General features: G+C 41.5%; 1 protein-coding gene and 2 long non-coding RNA genes across 3 annotated transcripts in view; 1 reads left to right on the top strand and 2 right to left on the bottom strand.

The window, feature by feature from the left end:
* Window positions 1-5,156: 5,156 nt before the first annotated feature.
* Window positions 5,157-6,509, bottom strand: LOC116374182 (uncharacterized). Its single transcript, XR_004209972.1, has 2 exons — window positions 6,130-6,509; window positions 5,157-5,402 (listed from the first exon to the last, which is right to left on the bottom strand). It is a non-coding gene; the product is annotated as an uncharacterized LOC116374182 (long non-coding RNA).
* A 764-nt stretch (window positions 6,510-7,273) lies between these two features.
* Window positions 7,274-21,717, top strand: part of LOC109875757 (zinc finger protein OZF-like) — a 29,429-nt gene continuing 14,985 nt past the window's right edge. The window contains exon 1 of the mRNA XM_031824628.1: window positions 7,274-7,922. Within this exon, the coding sequence (XP_031680488.1) occupies window positions 7,514-7,922 (409 nt within the window). The 5' untranslated portion in view covers window positions 7,274-7,513. The remainder of the gene's footprint in view (window positions 7,923-21,717) is intronic.
* Window positions 12,729-21,710, bottom strand: LOC116374181 (uncharacterized). The gene is made up of 3 exons (XR_004209971.1): window positions 21,503-21,710; window positions 13,950-14,089; window positions 12,729-13,218 (listed from the first exon to the last, which is right to left on the bottom strand). It is a non-coding gene; the product is annotated as an uncharacterized LOC116374181 (long non-coding RNA).

Raw genomic sequence — 21,717 nt, 5'->3', positions numbered from 1 at the left:
TAGAACTAAAATATTCATTAGCCCCCCCCCCCTAAATAAATCAGTCAATATATTTTGTCTGTGATTGATTGTTTTCGTCAACCTCTCCATCGCATCGTAAACGTTCTGCACTAGGACCGGGGGAGGCTGCTGCTGCACAAGTGACTGTTAGACTTTCTTCAGCAAAGATTTCGGACAGAAATACTAGGAGAGAGGGGTACCCCTACACAGAACTGACCTGGATCAAAGATGGCAGACTGAAATACTAGGAGAGATGGGAACTCCTACACAGAACTGAACTGGATCAAATATGGCGGACAGAAATACTAGGAGAGAGAGGGGTACCCCGACACAGAACTGAACTGGATCAAAGATGGCAGAGAAATACTATGAGAGAGGGGAACCCCTACACAGAACTGAACTGGATCAAAGATTACAGAAATACTCGGATGGAAGCAAATGTAAGGGATTATAACGTCATAACTAATCATGCAAAAAACTTGTACAGTTGACAGGAATGTTAGTTAATGTAGAAGACAAACGATTATGCTTTTTTTTATCATAATTAATTTACGAAAATCGTGATTTAGCCAGCTAGCTGGCTAGATTTATGGGTGTTGTGACATGAGTATGAAATTGTAATTCTGGTTGTTTTAGGGACTCCTGAAACAACCAGCAAACAAGGCTGTCGTTTTGTGAAACAGTGGATGTATAGAATCTAGCTAGCTGAAGAATTTACTGCAAATTGAATGTACAATTGTGTAAGCTTGCCTTGCTGATATTTGCCATGCAGATAGATGAAATCACGTAGCTAGCTATGTTCTTGCTTATAGTGCAGTGGATGATTGAAATCCCTGTATGCCTATGGATGTGTAGCTAGCTATCTAACCGATCTGTGTATGGACCCAAATGTTTGGTCTACATATTAGTTCAGAACCTCAGCTATCATAGCCAGTTGTATCAACTTCAAAACAGCCTGAATGACATTAATGAAGCCTATGGATTGAGAAGAATATAATATCACGTTGTGCCAAGGATGCAAGTCGTATATACATGTCGTTATTACCATGCATGAGATCCCCACATTGTAGCTTGTACATTTAATATATTCAATGGTCATGTACTCTACCTTGGCAAATAAAGGTGCAGTTTAGGTATGCATGTCTTTGCGATTATTTTTCAGTCATATCCAATACCAGGAGCATCAAATTCCAGTCTTTGAATGACGCTGTGTCTGCATGTATGTATTACAATTATACACTTCAACAGTGTTTACCAATCTTGGTCCTGGGGCATCAATGGTTACACATTGTAACTAATAGAATAGAAACAGGATTTAACAAGTTAATTCAAATATACAGAAATATAATATTAAAAAACAGTACACTACACTTCCTATGCATCATGTAAATACTCTAACACCGGTTCATCTCAATGTCTAATTCCCTTCATCTGCATTGATCTGATAAACACAGGATAGGTGGAGTATTTCATCACATTACACTTCATTTCAACCAGTAGAGAATGTGAAACGCTTTATTGAAAAGCTCATTATCCAAGTGTTATAAATACAAGTTCAATCTGTACTTCAATGCACATCTGTTGTGCATTATAAAGAAAGAGGAGGTGGCGAGAGAGGTGTTAAAGACAGAAAGGGAAAGAGGTAAGCACATAGGAGCAGGGAAGGCAGCACATGATTAATGAATCACAGTGCTACCTAAATATTCTCTCAGTTCATCACAATTACATAATAGTGTCTCTAGTCGGTACAAAGGTTATCTTAAAAGCAGGTGAGGTGGAGATGATAGGACTGGGGTTTGGCATCCTCTCACATCAAAACATATATCTGCAGACGAGAGACCGATGGAGAGAGAGAGAGCATGTTTAAGCCTTGTTTTTATTTTTTTGTCTAACATTGTTAGTCATCAATCAGGAGGTGAAATTCAAAACTGACCTTGGATCATTAACTCTGGGACTACTGCATCTATCTGTATTTCAATGTAAAGCATCTCTTTAATAATACTTCCTGTTCTCCTGACCAACTGACCTCTCACCTCTGATCATGCTGTGTCCTCTATGTAGCCAGTTCAGATGCAGGAGGGGTTCACCGACACAGCTGATTTAACCTATACAATTTAGAGAGAAGGGGAGAGAGGAATGAAGTGAAGGCGAGAGACTGTTATTGAGAAAATAAGGTAGTTAGAGTGACAGTGTTCAACAGGAATCTGTGTGTGTCTTCACCTGGTGTCCACACCACACTAAGTGGCTGCAGAGTACTTTATGCTGAAAAACATGAACCGACAAACAATATAGCATAGTTATAGAAATAATTAAGTGTCTTACTATTCTCCATGGTTGAGAGAGGAGAATATTCTCCCTCTTGCCTATTCTTTGAAGGTGGAAGGAGCCACAGTTATACACCTGAACCTGCTTACTGCACAACACAATCCATCAATCAGATTGATACATGAGTGTGTGGGTTATAGGGTGTCTAATTGTTCTACATTTTTTGCACAGACATCACACCCTTACCTAAACAGCATCCTCACATGAGAAGTAGAAATCAAAGGGAGAGAAAATGGGAATTGAATAACTGCAGTTAACATAGCTAAGTAAATGGAAGAATACTCTTATTGCAATGTGAATGGCTCTTAAAAGAGCCTTTGGTTGTGCATAGTGTAGTCTATGGTGTTGCCAGGGAACAGAACCCTCTATGAAGTAGTAGGAGGTGAAGATCTCCTGCACACGGATTGCCTCTCTTGCTGCGTTGTTGGAGCCCACCCTTGAAACATCCTGCAGAGCAGCAGACTCCTCCTCTGGCACACGGTGGCGAGCTGCAGATCCCCTCCTGGTCCTCGTGTCCATCCTCATTAAGTTACGCAGGGCACAGGTAGTCTTCACACACCTGAATTCCTGCAGGAGGCAGTCCCAGATGACCCTGGTCACCCAACCTTGCAGTGTCCTACACGGTAACTGTAGGCAATTGTTTAGAAGGAATCTCCAGTTACAAGGTAATTATAGGAATATGGAAGACAATGTAATTATTAGACTGTTACATCACCAGGTCATTGTGGATTACTAAAGTATAATATCCCTGATAACAAAACATGATAACATTGGATTGATAGATACATGGGCACACATATATGTATGTGTAGCATGTGACAATAACAGGATCATATCAAGGATAGCATCACAAATGAATACATAAATACCACTTGAAGCTTGATGATGAGTTGATCATTTGAATCAGCTGTGCAGTGCTGAGGAAAAAACAACAATGTGCCCCTCTGAGTCCCCAGGACTGAGAACCACTGCTCTTCATTGGGACCTCTTCATATGTAGACTGGCTTTCATAGAGCTCTTTATCTGAGGACAGAAAACCTCACAAGAAACACACTTCATTAGTCAAATTACACCACAATGAATATTATGTTACTATTATCGCCATCCTCACTTCTAGGAACAGGAACAACACAAAAGTACCTGCCCTTTCCAGAATAGCCTCCTCTCTCACTGACAGTTTGGGCTGCTATCCTTTCACCCTCCTCCATGGCTGTTAGCTAGCTACCTACAAATGCATTTGGAGTTTGTTTTTTAACAGTGATAAATAGATAGCTAGCTAATATGAAGTTAGGTAGTTGCTGATATTTAATTCACTTAGCCATCGATCTATACAGTATTTGAAGTTGGCTAGATAGCTCATTTAGCAGCTCATTTGAGTTATCCTGCACTGTAGCTAGTTAGCTTTTTTTTACATTTTCAAAATCTATTTACTTACTTACTTGAATAGGTTCTCCCAGCCATGTGGACAACTGGAAACAGGACAGCAAAGTTCATCACCAGAGTGTTTTAGAGGATATTACTATTGAACTATGAACCCATTTAATAACCAGACCTTCATTTATTTTTTTTTATTTTTTTATTAATTTCAAATCAATACATAAAGCACATGAGGGAACACAAGCATACATAGATTACAAACAATAGACAATCGAGCTAGGGGGTACAATATCACATTACAATTACACAAGGACCTTAAGTGACATGCATATACTTACAATTCTAACATCTTTTTTGTTAGTAGAGCATTTAACCGTCTTAAAATACAGTTCAATTTCTTTTTGTAGGGTACGAAAATGTGGTTTTCTGTTTGTAAATTTACATTTGTGTATATGAAATTTGGCCAAAAGAATAATGACATTAATTACATAAAACTGATTCCACTTATTTCTATTGTATGTAAAGAATCCAAACAGTACATCTCTCCACAATAGTGTAAAATCTTCATAAATGTGTTCAATTATAAACCTACTGATGTCTTGCCACAGTTTTCTTACATGCATAGAATGCCAAAAAAGATGCACAACTGTTTCTGGGTGGTCATTACAAAAGGAGCAATTTGAGTTGATGTTTTCCTTAAACTTCTTCATATAGTGGTTGGCAGGATAATATTTATGAATAATTTTAAAGGAAACTTCCTTAATTTTGTTAACAAGTAGGTATGTGTGTGGCAACATCCAAACTTTTTTCCAACAGATATTATCAATAAATCCATTCCAATAAGGCATGACATAAGGTATAGATACAACATCCTGCTGAAACAAGGATCGTATCGCTCTGTTGTTGAATGGACCAAAAGAGAAACAAATCTTTCCTACTGATGAGTCAACAGGGTCAACAGAAGGTAGGCTCTGAGGGTCAGCTCTTGACATGTTCCTGAATAACATAGCAACACCTGAGGGAACGGCATCTAAAACAATTGCAAAATCTTTAGGTGTTACAGGGACCTTGTAAAGTGATAAGAATTCTTTATAACTGTGTAAAAGACCCTCTGCATTTACCAGTTGGCTCACCAATAGGATATTATTTCGGAACCAATATTCTAAAAACAGAGAGATAACCAGACCTTCATACAAACTTGCTCTGCTGAATTCTTGACGGAATCACAACGGGCGGCCTAAGCGGCATCTAGTCCATCTGCTGACTGGTTCAGTAAAATGTACATTTTATTTTCAGACAAAAAGTTAAAGGGTAGGAAGCAGGAGTTTTTACTCACCAGTGTAACAACACAGTGTGGTTAAAGACTTAGTAACTGAGTTGCATCCATGATCTGGTTACCTATGAGTACAAACAGTTGTGTTTTTGTTTTAAATTTACAACATTAAAATGACTCATTTACATTTTAAATGTTTTCTTTACTCAAGTATTACAATTGTTTTTTAGGGGTGTAGGGTGTCTCCGCGTAACAGGGAATTCCTCTCCATCGGCTTCCTGTATAGGTCTGTGCTAAAGCCACACCCCTCCCTCTTAATCAAAATGTCCAGATAACTTGTTTCATGCGCATCAAAGCTGAGGGTGAATTTCAGATGTTCACTGCTTGTATTGATGGAGTGGAATCGATGAAGTTCCTCTGCTGTCCCCTGGAATAGAGGGGAACACGTCATCAATGAAGCCATTTACAGAGCCTGATGAGATGCTAGAATGGATTGTTATGGCTGTCAATCACATTTTTCTCTAACAACCCCACATACAGATTGGCATAATTAGATGCTATTTGTTAAACTACAATGACCATAATGCACTGCGTGCCTACTTGTCTTGTCTGTTTATTTTACACCTGCTTTGTAAAAGAGACAGAATAATGCATGGTCAATGCTATCTGGGATCCTTGGGACCTCCCTACCCTAAACCCTAACCTTATAACCCCTACCTTAACCATTTTAAATGTCAACTTCAATGAGCTAGGGACGTCCCAAGGATGTATCTCTACCTGAAAATACATGATCTAAGTGATGACCGTTGGTATTCAGCAGTCATAAACACTTATTTACTTTAATGAGCTACTAAAATAGTGATTTTGTCAGACAGCAGCGTTACACTTTATTGACTGACTGATCCATTCATCCTTCCATCCCTCCTCTCCTCTGAAGACCCAGTGAGGGTGGAGCTCAGTCAGAGAGCTGTTGAGGGACTGGTTAGGAAGAACACTTCTCCAGCCAGAGAGATGAGAGGTCACACATGGTTTAGATGGTAAATATTTATGTTGCCTTCGTGGTTCATCCACATAAGCAAAAGGTAATATGTTCCATCATCTATGTTTATTTACATTAGTGCAAATTGTCCACGGATATTGGTGTAATTTCTCACCCCTTTTGGCGATATGAAAGTTAATTTCCCATCAGGCACATGCATTTGTTCTTTGATATTATGAAGGTAATTTGTGCCAAATGTATTTTTCCCCACTCGCCAGCGCATTGTCCTCGAATTCATCCTTGGAGTTGTCCCAATTAGTATTCCAGTCCCCTGTGAGAACCATGGGATTTGGTGGCGAAATGTTCGCTGCCATAGCGATGGAATAGGAGATTTCTTTGCCTACAGTCATCGAGGTAGGTAGTGATGCCAGCTAACAACGAGTTGATCAGTGTTGTGAAAAGGGAAACGGCGTGTGTTCGCATATGGAACGTAACTGCGCCTATACTGTACTTAGCTACAAAAATAACAAACATGTGTTCTCCGAGCCACTTCTGACACCATGTCTCAGTATAATATTGTAATGAAACAGCAGGGAGCAGGTCTCGAACCCTCGACCCCGATGTCCTGCGCGCTATCGACTGTGCCGCAAAAGCATGCTCGAGCGGCAGAGTCGATTTCCGCGTTTATAAACCCAGGGTCGTTGTAATATGTTGGATAAAGGAATAAAGACAAACACCAATGTCAAGTTCAATAGCCTTGTTTGTGCATTGTACAAATCCCTACACGTGGAGTCCGAGGAACAGTCCGGCTAGTCGAATACCTATCAACTAGACTCCGTAACAAAAACCCACATGGAAAACTGAGATTCGGCATATAACATATAAAGAGTGGCTTATTTGACACTTATTTGACAAGTTACTAAAACATAAATTGCTAATGTATGGTGTAAAATGTGGATTTTATGATGTAATGTCAACTTTATACTTTTATATCCCGGGACCATTCAATTTTCAACTCACCCACAGCAATTCTCCATAAATCTGCTGTGGATTACCCAGAATCCCGAAATAAATTAATACATATGTGATAATTCAAAAACACATCTGTTTGTGCTTATGGGGAACCAGATCTTCAATACAACTAAATTACTAAGTCTTTAACCACACTGTGTTGTTACACTGGTGAGTAAAATCTCAGGCGACCTACACCTGAACTTGTCTGAAAACAAAATAAACATTTTACTCAACTGCGTTACCCACTCCAATCAGCAGAGGGCGGTCTGGGAATTTAAGGTTATGCTGTTAGTGTGACGTATAATCTAGTGGACGGAACGCTTCTTTCAACAGCAGCAACAGTTAGTCAGACACCTCGGTAGCTTGCTAGACAAAATAGACGAACCAAAATAGCTCTTTAGACGCTTTAGTGAAAACTAGCCACTGTGTTTTAAACCCACTTCTGTCGTCTAGTTAGTTATCCGATTTAATTTCATATTTACTGTGTTGTTATTAGTCAGCTAGCTGCCTCGTTAAGTTAGCATTAGCCTAGCTAGCTAAAATCTATGACCATGAGTTCACTAAGCTACTCTCCTCCTGCCAAAGAAGATGAGGTCTGCTGGACGGGGAAAGAAGCTCTTGTCAAAGAGGAGGAAGAGGAGGCTGTTTCAATACAAAAACAGGTTGAGGCTGAGGCTGTTACCGTGAAAGAAGGAGAGAAAGACGTTTCAGTGAAAGAAGAGGAAGACACGTTCAGAGTGAAAGAGGAAGAGGATGTTACAGTAAAAGAAGAGGAGGATGCAGTTTTTGGAGTGAAAGAGGAGGATGGGGAGATGACTGTCACATCCAAAAAGGAGGAGGAGGAAACTGGATATCTGGGCCCGGTTTCCCAAACACATCTTAAGGCATCCAATGGTTCTAACGCTGAACTTAGCTATAAGATGGTTTTGAGAAACCGTTCCCCGATTAACACTAGTAAGTACTATCTTAAAAACAGAGGCACAAACTCTGCAGTTGTTGAACTGATGTTTGTTGTTAAAGCAGAAATCTGCAATTGCTACATCCATATTGTGACTTTAATTTTTTTTATTTATAGCCATTGATTCTTGAAGAATGTAACACATGCATCATGAGCTTAGTTCAACTGTTGTACCCCATCAGAACCCCAAATAAGCTTATTTTACTCTGTTTAGAAAAAAATGTAAATCAACACTCTATAGCCTCAACATGGTTAAAACTATAATGTTGATATCATGGATGGTCAGTCCTTGCATCCATAGGTCTGTCTGTAGTTACATTTCTCCAACCCCATAATCATTTTATTACGAAAACAGTGGAGGAATGACAGATTTGTTATTGTTTGAACTGTAGATTGCTGGGTTGTGTGTTTTTTTTAAACAGCAACCAAATGGCTGCCCAGAGACTTGGTTTGGTAAACAGCTGAGGGATGGGGGAAGGAGAAGTGTAACCACTCTCAAATTCATAAAGAAAATTATTGTAGTCACCGTAACCCAACACCAAGCGACCTCGACAAGAAGTTCAGACATCTTGGCGTAACAGTTATAAGGTGTTGACTTGACAGTTGCTGGACCCAGGTTTGAGTTCAGCTCAGGGCTACCCCCTGAATTCACTCCACTATGAATACAAGGACTGGCCATCCATGATGTCATAATGATAGTTTAACCAGGTTTCTAGGCTATATAGTATATTCTAGAATTCATCCATGATGTCATAATGATAGTTTAACCAGATGTCGTGGAAATTCTCTGTATTTACCAAATCATGAGAGCAAACCACACACAAGTCAGAGTTAGTTATCACAAAGTCCATCTTTAATTATATGAGCTCCATCACAACCCTGTGACTCTCAGATGAATTCAGTGTCTATCAATGAATTCTCTGAGAGTCCCTTACACATTGCAACTGAGATCCTTTATAGCAAAGACACACATAGCCAGACCGCATAGGCATAATTTATCGTTCAGCTTTGTCTCCTAAACTATGTTATTTTCTCAAACTCAGAACCATAAACCAATCCTCCATATCAACAGCCATATATCAAATCCATCCTATCTTGACAAGATCACAGAGACACACTGACTGGCACACAGACATTGTGGAGCCAAGAGATACACGCTTGACCTCTCTCCGGCCCAAGCAACTTTGTCTTGACAGAGACCAGATGACTGCAAACCCCGCCACAGTATTATACAAAAACATTCTGGTGAGAAGTAACTTAAACATGATGAATATAAAACATCTTACCTATGTTACCAACCAATTCTGATTATTCCCCAACAATGTCCTGAATAATGGAAAATAGCTCTGTGTTGTACAATAGCCTATCCATCGAGGAACAGTTCTCTACACATTATGAGAAAAGTATCTCTGTGTCCAAACAGACTAACGAGACCCTACTGTAAATCAAGCAGACAATAACACATTATAAATATAAATTTGTTAGGGATGTTGGATTCAACACGGAGCACGCCATTACTGTCTTTACCGACGTAATGAATGAAGACGCCCTTTGGTTGGATGTTGTTATGTTTGTCATTTGACTGTCATTCAGAAAATGATTTCCTGGATCAGCTGATAAATTTCAGATTTCCCCTTTAACACCACACATCAGTCCCACAACTGCCTCTGTTTTTAACACAGTAACGGTACCTACAGTTGAAATTGGAAGTTTACATACACCTTAGCCAAATACATTTAAACTCAGTTATTCACAATTCCTGACATTTAATCATAGTAAAAATTCCCTGTCTTAGGTCAGTTAGGATCACCACTTTATTTTAAGAATGTGAAATGCCAGAATAATAGAGAGAATGGTGTATTTCAGCTTTAATTTCTTTCATCACAGTCCCAGTGGGTCAGAAGTTTACATACACTTAATTAGTATTTGGTAGCATTGCCTTTAAATTGTTTAACTTGGGTCAAACGTTTCGTGTAGCCTTCCACAAGCTTCCCACAATAAGTTGGGTGAATTCTGGCCCATTCCTCCTGACAGAGCTGGTGTAACTGAGTCAGGTTTGTAGGCCTCCTTGCTCGCACAAGCTTTTTCAGTTCTGCCCACAATTTTCTATAAGATTGAGGTCACGGCCTTGTGATGGCCACTCCAATAACTTGACATTGTTGTCCTTAAGCCATTTTGACACAACTTTGGAAGTATGCTTGGGGCCAGCTAACATCAGCTATTTGGACAACTAGCTATGGTCAGCACCAAATACCGGAGGCCAGTTAGAACCCAACTAAAACATGACTGCAGATCAAAAGAGCAGAAACACACAGAATGATGTCAGGAAAAATCCCAACCTCCAAAATAGATAGATTCCAGATGTCAGTCAGCTAGCGCGCTAGCAGTAAGCTAAGGTGGAAAAACGTACAAAACTCCCGTAGTCTACTTCACAGACAACGTGCTGAAAAGTAGTGATGGGGAACAACTTCCTGAAGCATTGATGCTTTTCAACCAATAGTGTCAAAAATAGTTTTATTACTCAAAGCTTTGAGAATCACAGAATTTATAACAGCCAAATTATTATAGATGACGTGCCTCACCATAGCGCTTAGCAGCATAGCTTTTATGTCTTCTACTAAACCACTGGCCGTGTTCGAGAGCGTCAAAGTCCATGCTGCATTGTGGGTAAATGGTGACTGGCTGGCTGATTTATAAATAATGAGTAGTTATTTATGATGCAAGGTGATTTGTAGATCAGTTAGTCTGCAGTTGCTTGCACTGTTCTGTTCTGAAATGAAGCTTCAGAAGTCATTGATCACGTGCTGCTGATAATCAAGAAGGCGCCAGAGCCTACCGTGCTAATGTGTTCCCTCTAGATAACACAATCACACAGTGCATGAAAAGCATGAGGTGTGGCTAACGTTTGCAAGCTTGAGCTAGCATACAAACTCGATAGTACAGAGTAGATCCTCCATATGATGTTGAGAAATACTGCGTTGTGGGTAGTTTAAAAGATATCCCTAAATGAATGAAAGCATATGTAATGACGCAAAAACATAACTGTTTGTACTTATAGGTAACCAGATCGTAAATACAACTAGGTTACTAAGTCTTTAACCACACTGAGATTGTTACACTGGTGAGTACAAACTTATGCTTCCTACACTTTAACTTTTTGTCTGATGATAAAATATCATATCTCAACTCCAGTCAACAGATGGCGGTGTGGGGCTTTTAGGCAATGCTTTTAGGCAATATTAGCCACTGTGTTATAAACCCGCTTCTGTCGTCGAGTTGGTTACCCAATTTAATTTTATATTTACGGTGTTGCTGTTATTAGTCAGCTAGCGGGCTGGTTAAGTTAGCATTAGCCTAGCTAGCTAACATCTCCAACCATGAGGTCACTAAGCTTGCCTCAGAGTTCAAGTAACAGACACATCTCAACATCAACAGTTCAGAGGGCCATCATGGTCGATATTGCTGCAAAGAAACCACTTCTAAAGGACACCGATTAATAAGAAGAGACTTGCTTGGGCCAAGAAACACGAACAATGGACATTAGACAAGTGGAAATCTGTCCTTTGGTCTGATGAGATCAAATTTTTGATTTTCAGATGACCTGGCCTCCACAGCCACCTGACCTCAACCCAATTGAGATGGTTTGGGATGATTTGGACCACAGAGTGAAGGAAAAGCAGCCAACAAGTGCTTAGCATATGTAGTAACTTTATGTGATTTAACAAAAAGTGACTAACACAAAAAGAGCTGTGTTACACGTACCATGTTGGTGACCCACTTGAGTCAAAATGCAACACCTCAAAATGTAGCGAGCTGTTTTCTACTAATTGTCCTCTAACCAGGGATGTACACATTTACTCCCAGATTCCGTGTGGTTTTTGAGCTGTTAAGTTTTAACAGGATGTGCAACCTCATCTCCCTTCTCTCGCACAATTGATTTTAACATGATATCGATGAGTTATGACATATGTGTTGCGTTCCTTTGTTTAGCGACCCCTACATTTAAATACATCACTCCCAAATGTAGCTGACTGTCTAATGCAGGTTGTCCTCGAACCAGTGAGCTAAAAGATATCTCCCATTTCCATGTGTTTTTTTAGATGTTAGTTTCAACAGCAAGTACAACCTGATCTCCCCCTAATCGATATCAGTGATTTATTACTACTTGTCAAAAGAACAGGGTTTTTGGTGGTTGTTTCCATTGTGAGGACAACTTCGTTTCTGATTGTCTCAAAGTTGTATTGTGTTCAGCCAGTGCGTTCCATGGATCACAAATAGTTTTGTTTGGGCTTGTTCCAAGGAGACGAGAGTTCTAGAAGCTAGTGAGTTCTAGGAAGGGAAAAAAATACGTTTTTTTTTCTTGTTTTTAATTGTTGATAGCCAGTAGACACCATATTTATATTGGTGAAGGTGAAACATTGTAGTTGATTATATTGTGAAATTGAAGTTGTTTTCTGTTGGTGGTGCGCATTCTTTTAAGGTGTTAGTCTTTGGTTTTTCCATTTATGTTTTAAGGTTGGACGTTTGCACGTATAGCTCGTTAGCGTGTAGGACCCACCCATTGGTGTCACCTTGTCAGTATTTGTTACACCTGTGCTGGCTTGTCCATCTCGTTAGTGGGAAGGTGTTTCACCTGAGCTGGTCCAGGTTCTATTTAAGAGTGTCTGGCCCAGTGCTCCAGTTGTCTTGATAGATGTGGAGAGTCAACACCTTTAGTCCATCGACCTTTTTGGTTTGCTTCCTGTCTAAGTTTGGTGTGGGTTTTTCTTTAGTTTCTCTTCTTGGGCAGATTTAGTGGGTCTCATGGTGGGTGTCTTTTAGGTCCCTGTTGTTGTTACTAGTCAACTTCCAGTGGACACCCCCATAGTGTCTTTCAGAACCCCTCCTAAAAAACAAGCTAATATTTTAGGTTGGATATTTTAACATTTTAATCAATGACATTTCCTTAGGATGCTCATTAGTCTAAGTTTTTTTTATCCTCTTATGTTTGTGTACTAAATAGTTTTTTTTTTTTTCCTGTGAAGCCATTGGGTTGCATACATGTCTGAAATGTGCTGTATAAATAAAGCTTGATTTGATTTGAACATATTGCGAAACAAATTAACCCAATGACCGACCAATCAACAAACTCTTGGTCCATCTTAGTATGAAAAACAGTATCAATCCCACTTTTCCAGCCTGCTGTTGGAGTGGTAAACACCAACCCCGGCTATACCAGGGGCTTGAGGTGGTCTCCCACAGCTCTGCTTATGTCATGTTCTGTGGTCTTGCCGTTCCATTTATTGACTGCCCCTGCAACACAGAAACACATTTAGTCATATTATATAAAACACTCAAAGTAATGGATATGGAGCATCTATGGCCTCAGTTACACCTGGCACCTAAATGTGACTTCTGTCATCTGATCACTCCAAGCTGCATTAGGTTCAGATCTACCAGGATGGGCCTTTGACATAGTCTGGAAGAAGCCAGGCCACTGAATATGCATCAGCAATATAAAGAGACGAGTGGGGAAAAGTACATTTTTACACAAGTGACCTTCATAATAAATCAAATGCAATTTGTCACATACATATGTTATTGCGGGTGTAGCGAAATGCTTGTGTTCCTAGCTCCAACAGTGCAGTAATATCTAACAATTTCACAACAAATACCTAATACACACAAATCTAAGTAATGGAATAAGAATATATAAATATATGGATGTGCGATGTCAGAGCGGCATAGACTGATACAATAGTATAGGACAGAATACAGTATATACATATGAGATGAGTAATGCCAGATGTGTAACAATGATTTCAAGTCTGTATGTAGGCAGCAGCCTCTGTGTTAGTGATCGAAAAACAGCTTCTGTCTCTCGGTCCCAGCTTTGATGCACCTGTACTGACCTCGCCTTCTGGATGATAGCGGACTGAACAGGCAGTGGCACTAATGTAAATCAACATATTCCCTTTTGCTCACGTGATGAACTGCTAAGGGGACAGAAATATTTACCATCTAAACCATCTGTGACATCTCACCTCTCTGGCTGGAGAAGTGTTCTTCCTAACCAGTCCCTCAACAGCTCTCTGACTGAGCTCCACCCTCACTGGGTATTCAGAGGAGAGGAGGGATGGAAGGATGAATGGATCATTCCGTCAATAAAGTGTAGAGCTGCTGTCTGACAAAATCACAATTTTAGTAGTTCATTAAAGTAAATAAGGCTTTATGACTGCTGAATATCAACCATCAATCACATGGATCATGTACTTTCAGGTAGAGATACATCCTTGGGACGTCCCTAGCCCATTGAAGTTGACATTTAAAATGGTTAAGGTTAGGGTTTTAGGGTAGGGTGTCCCAAGGATCCCAGATAGCATTGACCATTGTGCATTCTTCTGTCTCTTTTACATAGCAGGTTCTGACTTCTGAACTTGAACATGTGAAATATCCTTATTATGTGAAATTGAATGAAACAATAATGTATGTTGATGCTAATATGATGTACAATATTCCATGACGTTTCTATATGATAACAATAGAGTAATATATTTAATTTTTCTTGTACAATATTCCATGATGTTTCTATATGGTAACAATAGTGTAAAATATTTCATGATGTACAATATTCCATGATGTTTCTAAATTAAAACAATAGAGTAATATATTTAATGATGTACAATATTCCATGATGTTTCTATACTAATTGCACTGTTTGTCTACATAACCTCGTTCAAGTATTCATGATATCACCCTGAGGAAGGCACGGTGATGCTGAAACATTGGTTAAAAACCCATTAAATTGATGGGCGTTTATACATGGAGTGTGCGACTTTCTCTATTTTGATAGTTTATAGTTGATTATTTATTAAACCCCATCTTTATCAAATTATCCATTAAAGATAACTCAAAACCTACATTAGTCTACATATGGGTTGTTTAAATTGTATATAATTATATTCCCAGTATTACTTTATCAAATCTCTAGTAGACATTATTATTATAGACACATATAATTCATCATATTTTCACAGAATCCATATAAAACATAAGACATTCTCAGGTACTCACGACAACCATTCTATTTGCTATTTCAAGGACTCTCCATAGCTACGAAGCAGCTTTCCAAACATACTCCCAGCGGAACCAAAAAAATATAAGTTTGTTTCCCGGACAATGACCGGAATTCAACGGTTCTCTGACCTCCCAGAGACCAGGGCAAAATCAAGCCTCCCAGGAACTATAGACCTTCCGCTGCTTTCTAAAATATCATTCAACTCTCAATACCACCCCATGATACTCTATGATGGGCAGTGAAGTAACGGAACCCCAAGATAACGTTATATCAAAGCTTATTATCCACGTCAATCATCTGTTTAAGCATATTTCTATAGGAGGAACTATAGATCTCTAGGAGGAACTATAGATCTCTGTGAGGACCTATAGATGTCTGTGAGGAACTATAGATCTATGTTACTATCCAACTTCTGATTAAGACTCAGTCACACAACTCACATATCACAGTCACACATCTCTCATATCAGTCACGCAACTCTCATATCACAGTCACACAATGCTATTTCCAAACATACCTAATAAATTAGTTGTTTTTCAAAAATATTTTAACCTGCAGGAATATTTTCACATTTCTATCTCATGGTTAGTTCCTAGGACAATGCAACTCATACATTTACATCTTTCAATACTTCTAAAATGGGGTCCAGGTTTAAAACAATTATAGGTTTAAAATAATTACAGATTTAAACAAATACATGTTTAAAACAATTACGGGATTGAAACAATTACAGGTGCACCTTACTATCTATCACACAGGAATACACACTCAGAGTCTACGAGGCTTTTCTAAAAACTCCACTTTAAGTGTTTCGCTCACCTTTTTCTTTAAAAAAAACTAGGTTGGAGATGTGGTATCCACTCGGCTCGCTGCCTCTCAGATCAAAGGTGGGTTCATCTGCTCCGTTCCCCAAGTGTGGTCTCCCTGAGATCCCATGTTAAAGAGATCCCTCTTGCACCATTCACCCAGGTTGTACAGAAGCAGTCACCAAATCAGGATTCACATCCCCATTGCAAAATGTGTTTGTTAATTTCTTTAATATCAATTGAGGAGACAAACTTATCACATGAGTTATTCTTAATCTAAATCGTTATTCACTTAAAACATCAGACAAGTTCAGTACGTATATTTGATTTTATAAAAACACATGGGGTGATTTGTAGAAAGAACAGATGACTCTTGGTTGACCAAGATGTATTTTAGTTGGGGACAGCACTAGAACATGATTTTGGGGCTCCCGGGTGGCGCAGAGGTCACTGAATCTCAGTGCTTGAGGCGCCACTACAGACACCCTGGATCAAATCCAGGCTGTATCACAACCGACCGTGACTGGGAGTCCAATAGGGTGGCGCACAATTGGCCCAGCGTCTTCCGGGATAGGCAGTCATTGTAAATAAGATGTTGTTCTTAACTGACTTGCCTAGTTAAATAAAGGTTACATTTAAATACATTTAAAAAATTGTGTTTCATGTCAAGCCATTTTTTTACAAATCTACCAAGGCACCAACTTTGAGAAAAGTTTAAAGCAAAGGTTTCAAACCAATTCATGAATGTAATTGAATCTTGGTATGTCTTGCCTTTAATGTAAGGGCGTGAAAAAAAATTGGCTGAATATTAAACAATGACTTATCAACAGCTCTAATAATTTGCCCCCACAGGAAATCTTCACTGGCAATTATTATCATTATGACATCATGGATGAATTCTAGAATATACTATATATCCTAGAAACCTGGTTAAACTATCCTTATGAAATCATGGATTCATTCTAGGATATACTATATAGCCTAGAAACCTGGTTAAACTATCATTGACATCATGCATGGCAAGTATTTGTATTCATAGTGTAGTGAATTCGACACCTGGGGCTGCTATCATTTCACCCTCCTCCATGGCTGTTAACTAGCTACCTACAAATGCATTTTGAGTTAATTTTTTACAGTGATAAATAGATAGCTAGCTAAAATGAAGTTAGGTAGCTGGTGATATTTAATTCACTTAGATAGCTATCTATCTATACAGTATTTGAAGTTGGCTAGATAGCTCATTTGAGTTTGCAGGGACTGTAGCTAGTTAACTAATAATACATCGTTTTTTAAAACATTTTCACAATCTATTTACTTACTTACCTGAATAGGTTCTCCCAGCCATGTGGGCAATTGGAAAGCGGCAGCAAAGTTTGTCACCAGAGTGTTTTAGAGGATATTAGTATTGAACTATGTACCCATTTAATAACCAGACCTTCATACAAACTTGCTCTGCTGAATTCTTGACGGAGTCACAACGGGCGGCCAAAGCGGCACACAGCAATTTACCGCTATTTGTCTAGTGTACATTCACCATTACATGGCGTTGTAGATTGCAGCGGTATACAGACAACGATGTGAACCATTTCCCTGTTTGACCTGTAGTTGCTATGGATATTATGACTCTACAGCGCCCCACAGTGGACGTGTCAATATGTTACATTGATAAAGCACACTTTATTTAACCTCCAAGTCATCTTGTTTTAACATGGCATTGTAGATTTTAGTGGTATATAGTATGCATTGGATGCTTTCAGTGTATTTTTTGTACTCCGCTAGCCAGCACCTCTCCTAAAAAGGTGTTCTACTCTGCTAGCCAGCACCTCTCCTAAACAACTCTCCTAAACAGGTGTTCTACTCTGCTAGCCAGCACCTCTCCAAAACAGGTGTTCTACTCCGCTAGCCAGCACCTCTCCAAAACAGGTGTTCTACTCCGCTAGCCAGCACCTGTACTAAACAGGTGTTCTACTCCGCTAGCCAGCACCTCTCCTAAACAGGTGTTCTACTCCGCTAGCCAGCACCTCTCTTAAACAGGTGTTCTACTCCGCTAGCCAGCACCTCTCTTAAACAGGTGTTCTACTCCGCTAGCCAGCACCTCTGCTAAACAGGTGTTCTACTCCGCTAGCCAGCACCTCTCCTAAACAGGTGTTCTACTCTGCTAGCCAGCACCTCTCCTAAACAGGTGTTCTACTCCGCTAGCCAGCACCTCTCCTAAACAGGTGTTCTACTCCGCTAGCCAGCACCTCTCCTAAACAGCTCTCCTAAACAGGTGTTCTACTCCGCTAGCCAGCACCTCTCCTAAACATGTGTTCTACTCCGCTAGCCAGCACCTCTCCTAAACAGGTGTTCTACGCCGCTAGCCAGCACTTCTCCTAAACAGGTGTTCTACTCCGCTAGCCAGCACCTCTCCTAAACAGCTCTCCTAAACAGGTGTTCTACTCTGCTAGCCAGCACCTCTCCTAAACAGGTGTTCTACTCTGCTAGCCAGCACCTCTCCTAAACAGGTGTTCTACTCCGCTAGCCAGCACCTCTCCAAAACAGGTGTTCTACTCCGCTAGCCAGCACCTCTACTAAACAGGTGTTCTACTCCGCTAGCCAGCACCTCTCCTAAACAGGTGTTCTACTCCGCTAGCCAACACCTCTCCTAAACAGGTGTTCTACTCCGCTAGCCAGCACCTCTCCTAAACAGGTGTTCTACTCCGCTAGCTAGCACCTCTCCTAAAGAGGTGTTCTACTCCACTAGCCAGCACCTCTCCTAAACAGGTGTTCTACTCCGCTAGTCAGCACCTCTCATAAACAGGTGTTCTACTCCGCTAGCCAGCACCTCTCCAAAACAGGTGTTCTACTCCGCTAGCCAGCACCTCTCCAAAACAGGTGTTCTACTCCGCTAGCCAGCACCTCTACTAAACAGGTGTTCTACTCCGCTAGCCAGCACCTCTCCTAAACAGGTGTTCTACTCCGCTAGCCAGCACCTCTCCTAAACAGGTGTTGTACTCTGCTAGCCAGCACCTCTCCTAAACAGGTGTTCTACTCCGCTAGCCAGCACCTCTCCTAAAGAGGTGTTCTACTCCGCTAGCCAGCACCTCTCCTAAACAGGTGTTCTACTCCACTAGCCAGCACCTCTCCTAAAGAGGTGTTCTACTCCACTAGCCAGCACCTCTCCTAAACAGGTGTTCTACTCCGCTAGCCAGCACCTCTCCTAAAGAGGTGTTCTACTCCACTAGCCAGCACCTCTCCTAAACAGGTGTTCTACTCCGCTAGTCAGCACCTCTCATAAACAGGTGTTCTACTCCGCTAGCCAGCACCTCTCCAAAACAGGTGTTCTACTCCGCTAGCCAGCACCTCTACTAAACAGGTGTTCTACTCCGCTAGCCATCACCTCTCCTAAACAGGTGTTCTACTCCGCTAGCCAGCACCTCTCCTAAACAGGTGTTGTACTCTGCTAGCCAGCACCTCTCCTAAACAGGTGTTCTACTCCGCTAGCCAGCACCTCTCCTAAAGAGGTGTTCTACTCCGCTAGCCAGCACCTCTCCTAAACAGGTGTTCTACTCCGCTAGCCAGCACCTCTCCTAAACAGGTGTTCTACTCCGCTAGTCAGCACCTCTCATAAACAGGTGTTCTACTCCGCTAGCCAGCACCTCTCCAAAACAGGTGTTCTACTCCGCTAGCCAGCACCTCTCCTAAACAGGTGTTCTACTTCGCTAGCCAGCACCTCTCCTAAACAGCTCTCCTAAACAGGTGTTCTACTCTGCTAGCCAGCACCTCTCCTAAACAGGTGTTCTACTCCGCTACCCAGCACCTCTCCTAAACAGGTGTTCTACTCCGCTAGCCAGCACCTCTCCTAAACAGGTGTTCTACTCCGCTAGCCAGCACCTCTCCGAAACAGGTGTTCTACTCCGCTAGCCAGCACTTCTCCTAAACAGGTGTTCTACTCCGCTAGCCAGCACCTCTCCTAAACAGCTCTCCTAAACAGGTGTTCTACTCTGCTAGCCAGCGCCTCTCCTAAACAGGTGTTCTACTCCGCTAGCCAGCACCTCTCCTAAACAGGTCTTCTACTCCGCTAGCCAGCACCTCTCCTAAACAGGTGTTCTACTCTGCTAGCCAGCACCTCTCCTAAACAGGTGTTCTACTCCGCTAGCCAGCACCTCTCCTAAACAGCTCTCCTAAACAGGTGTTCTACTCCACTAGCCAGCACCTCCCCTAAACAGGTGTTCTACTCCGCTAGCCAGCACCTCTCCTAAACAGCTCTCCTAAACAGGTGTTCTACTCTGCTAGCCAGCACATCTCCTAAAAAGGTGTTCTACTCTGCTAGCCAGCACCTCTCCTAAACAGCTCTCCTAAACAGGTGTTCTACTCCGCTAGCCAGCACCTCTCCTAAACAGGTCTTCTACTCCCCTAGCCATCACCTCTACTAAAAAGGTGTTCTACTCCGCTAGCCAGCACCACGCATAAACAGGTGTTCTACTCCACTAGCCAGCACCTCTCCTAAACAGGTGTTCTACTCCACTAGCCAGCACCTCTCCTAAACAGGTGTTCTACTCCGCTAGCCAGCACCTCTCCTAAACAGGTGTTCTACTCTGCTAGCCAGCACCTCTCCTAAATAGGTGTTCTACTCCGCTAGCCAGCACCTCTCCTAAACAGCTGTTCTACTCCGCTAGCCAGCACTTCTCCTAAACAGGTGTTCTACTCCGCTAGCCAGCACCTCTCCTAAACAGCTCTCCTAAACAGTTGTTCTACTCTGCTGGCCAGCACCTCTCCTAAACATGTGTTCTACTCCGCTAGCCAGCACCTCTCCTAAACAGGTGTTCTACGCCGCAAGCCAGCACACCTCCTAAACAGGTGTTCTACTCCGCTAGCCAGCACCTCTCCTAAACAGCTCTCCTAAACAGGTGTTCTACTCTGCTGGCCAGCACCTCTCCTAAACATGTGTTCTACTCCGCTAGCCAGCACCTCTCCTAAACAGGTGTTCTACTCCGCTAGCCAGCACCTCTCCTAAACAGGTGTTCTACTCCGCTAGCCAGCACCTCTCCTAAACAGCTCTCCTAAACAGGTGTTCTACTCTGCTAGCCAGCACCTCTCCTAAACAGGTGTTCTACTCCGCTAGCCAGCACCTCTCCTAAACAGGTCTTCTACTCTGCTATCCAGCACCTCTCCTAAACAGGTGTTCTACTCTGCTAGCCAGCACCTCTCCTAAACAGGTGTTCTACTCCGCTAGCCAGCACCTCTCCTAAACAGTTGTTCTACTCCGCTAGCCAGCACCTCTCCTAAACAGCTCTCCTAAACAGGTGTTCTACTCCGCTAGCCAGCACCTCCCCTAAACAGGTGTTCTACTCCGCTAGCCAGTACCTCTCCTAAACAGCTCTCCTAAACAGGTGTTCTACTCTGCTAGCCAGCACTTCTCCTAAACAGGTGTTCTACTCCGCTAGCCAGCACCTCTCCTAAACAGCTCTCCTAAACAGTTCTTCTACTCTGCTGGCCAGCACCTCTCCTAAACATGTGTTCTACTCCGCTAGCCAGCACCTCTCCTAAACAGGTGTTCTACTCCGCTAGCCAGCACACCTCCTAAACAGGTGTTCTACTCCGCTAGCCAGCACACCTCCTAAACAGGTGTTCTACTCCGCTAACCAGCACCTCTCCTAAACAGCTGTTCTACTTCGCCTCTAGATTGGATGCATTGATCTATTGTTAACGTTCTGTTTAATACTGTACTTACTGGTGTTTTACTGTAACATCCACATCCTCTTTCACTCCGAAGGTATCTTCTCTTCTTTCACAACAACGTCTGACTAACTGTTGCTGTTCTCGAAGAAGCGTCCCGTCCACTAGATTATACGTCACACTGGCAGCATCGACTGGGCTGCATTCAGTACAAACAAACGCAATACAACGTTCAATCGAACAAAAACGGTACTGTACTATTTTATTTTA

This window comes from Oncorhynchus kisutch, linkage group LG5 (assembly GCF_002021735.2).
Source record: "Oncorhynchus kisutch isolate 150728-3 linkage group LG5, Okis_V2, whole genome shotgun sequence".
Lineage (NCBI taxonomy): Eukaryota > Metazoa > Chordata > Actinopteri > Salmoniformes > Salmonidae > Oncorhynchus > Oncorhynchus kisutch.
Note: the sequence above shows the minus strand (reverse complement) of the source record. Positions and strands in the feature narration are given on the sequence as shown.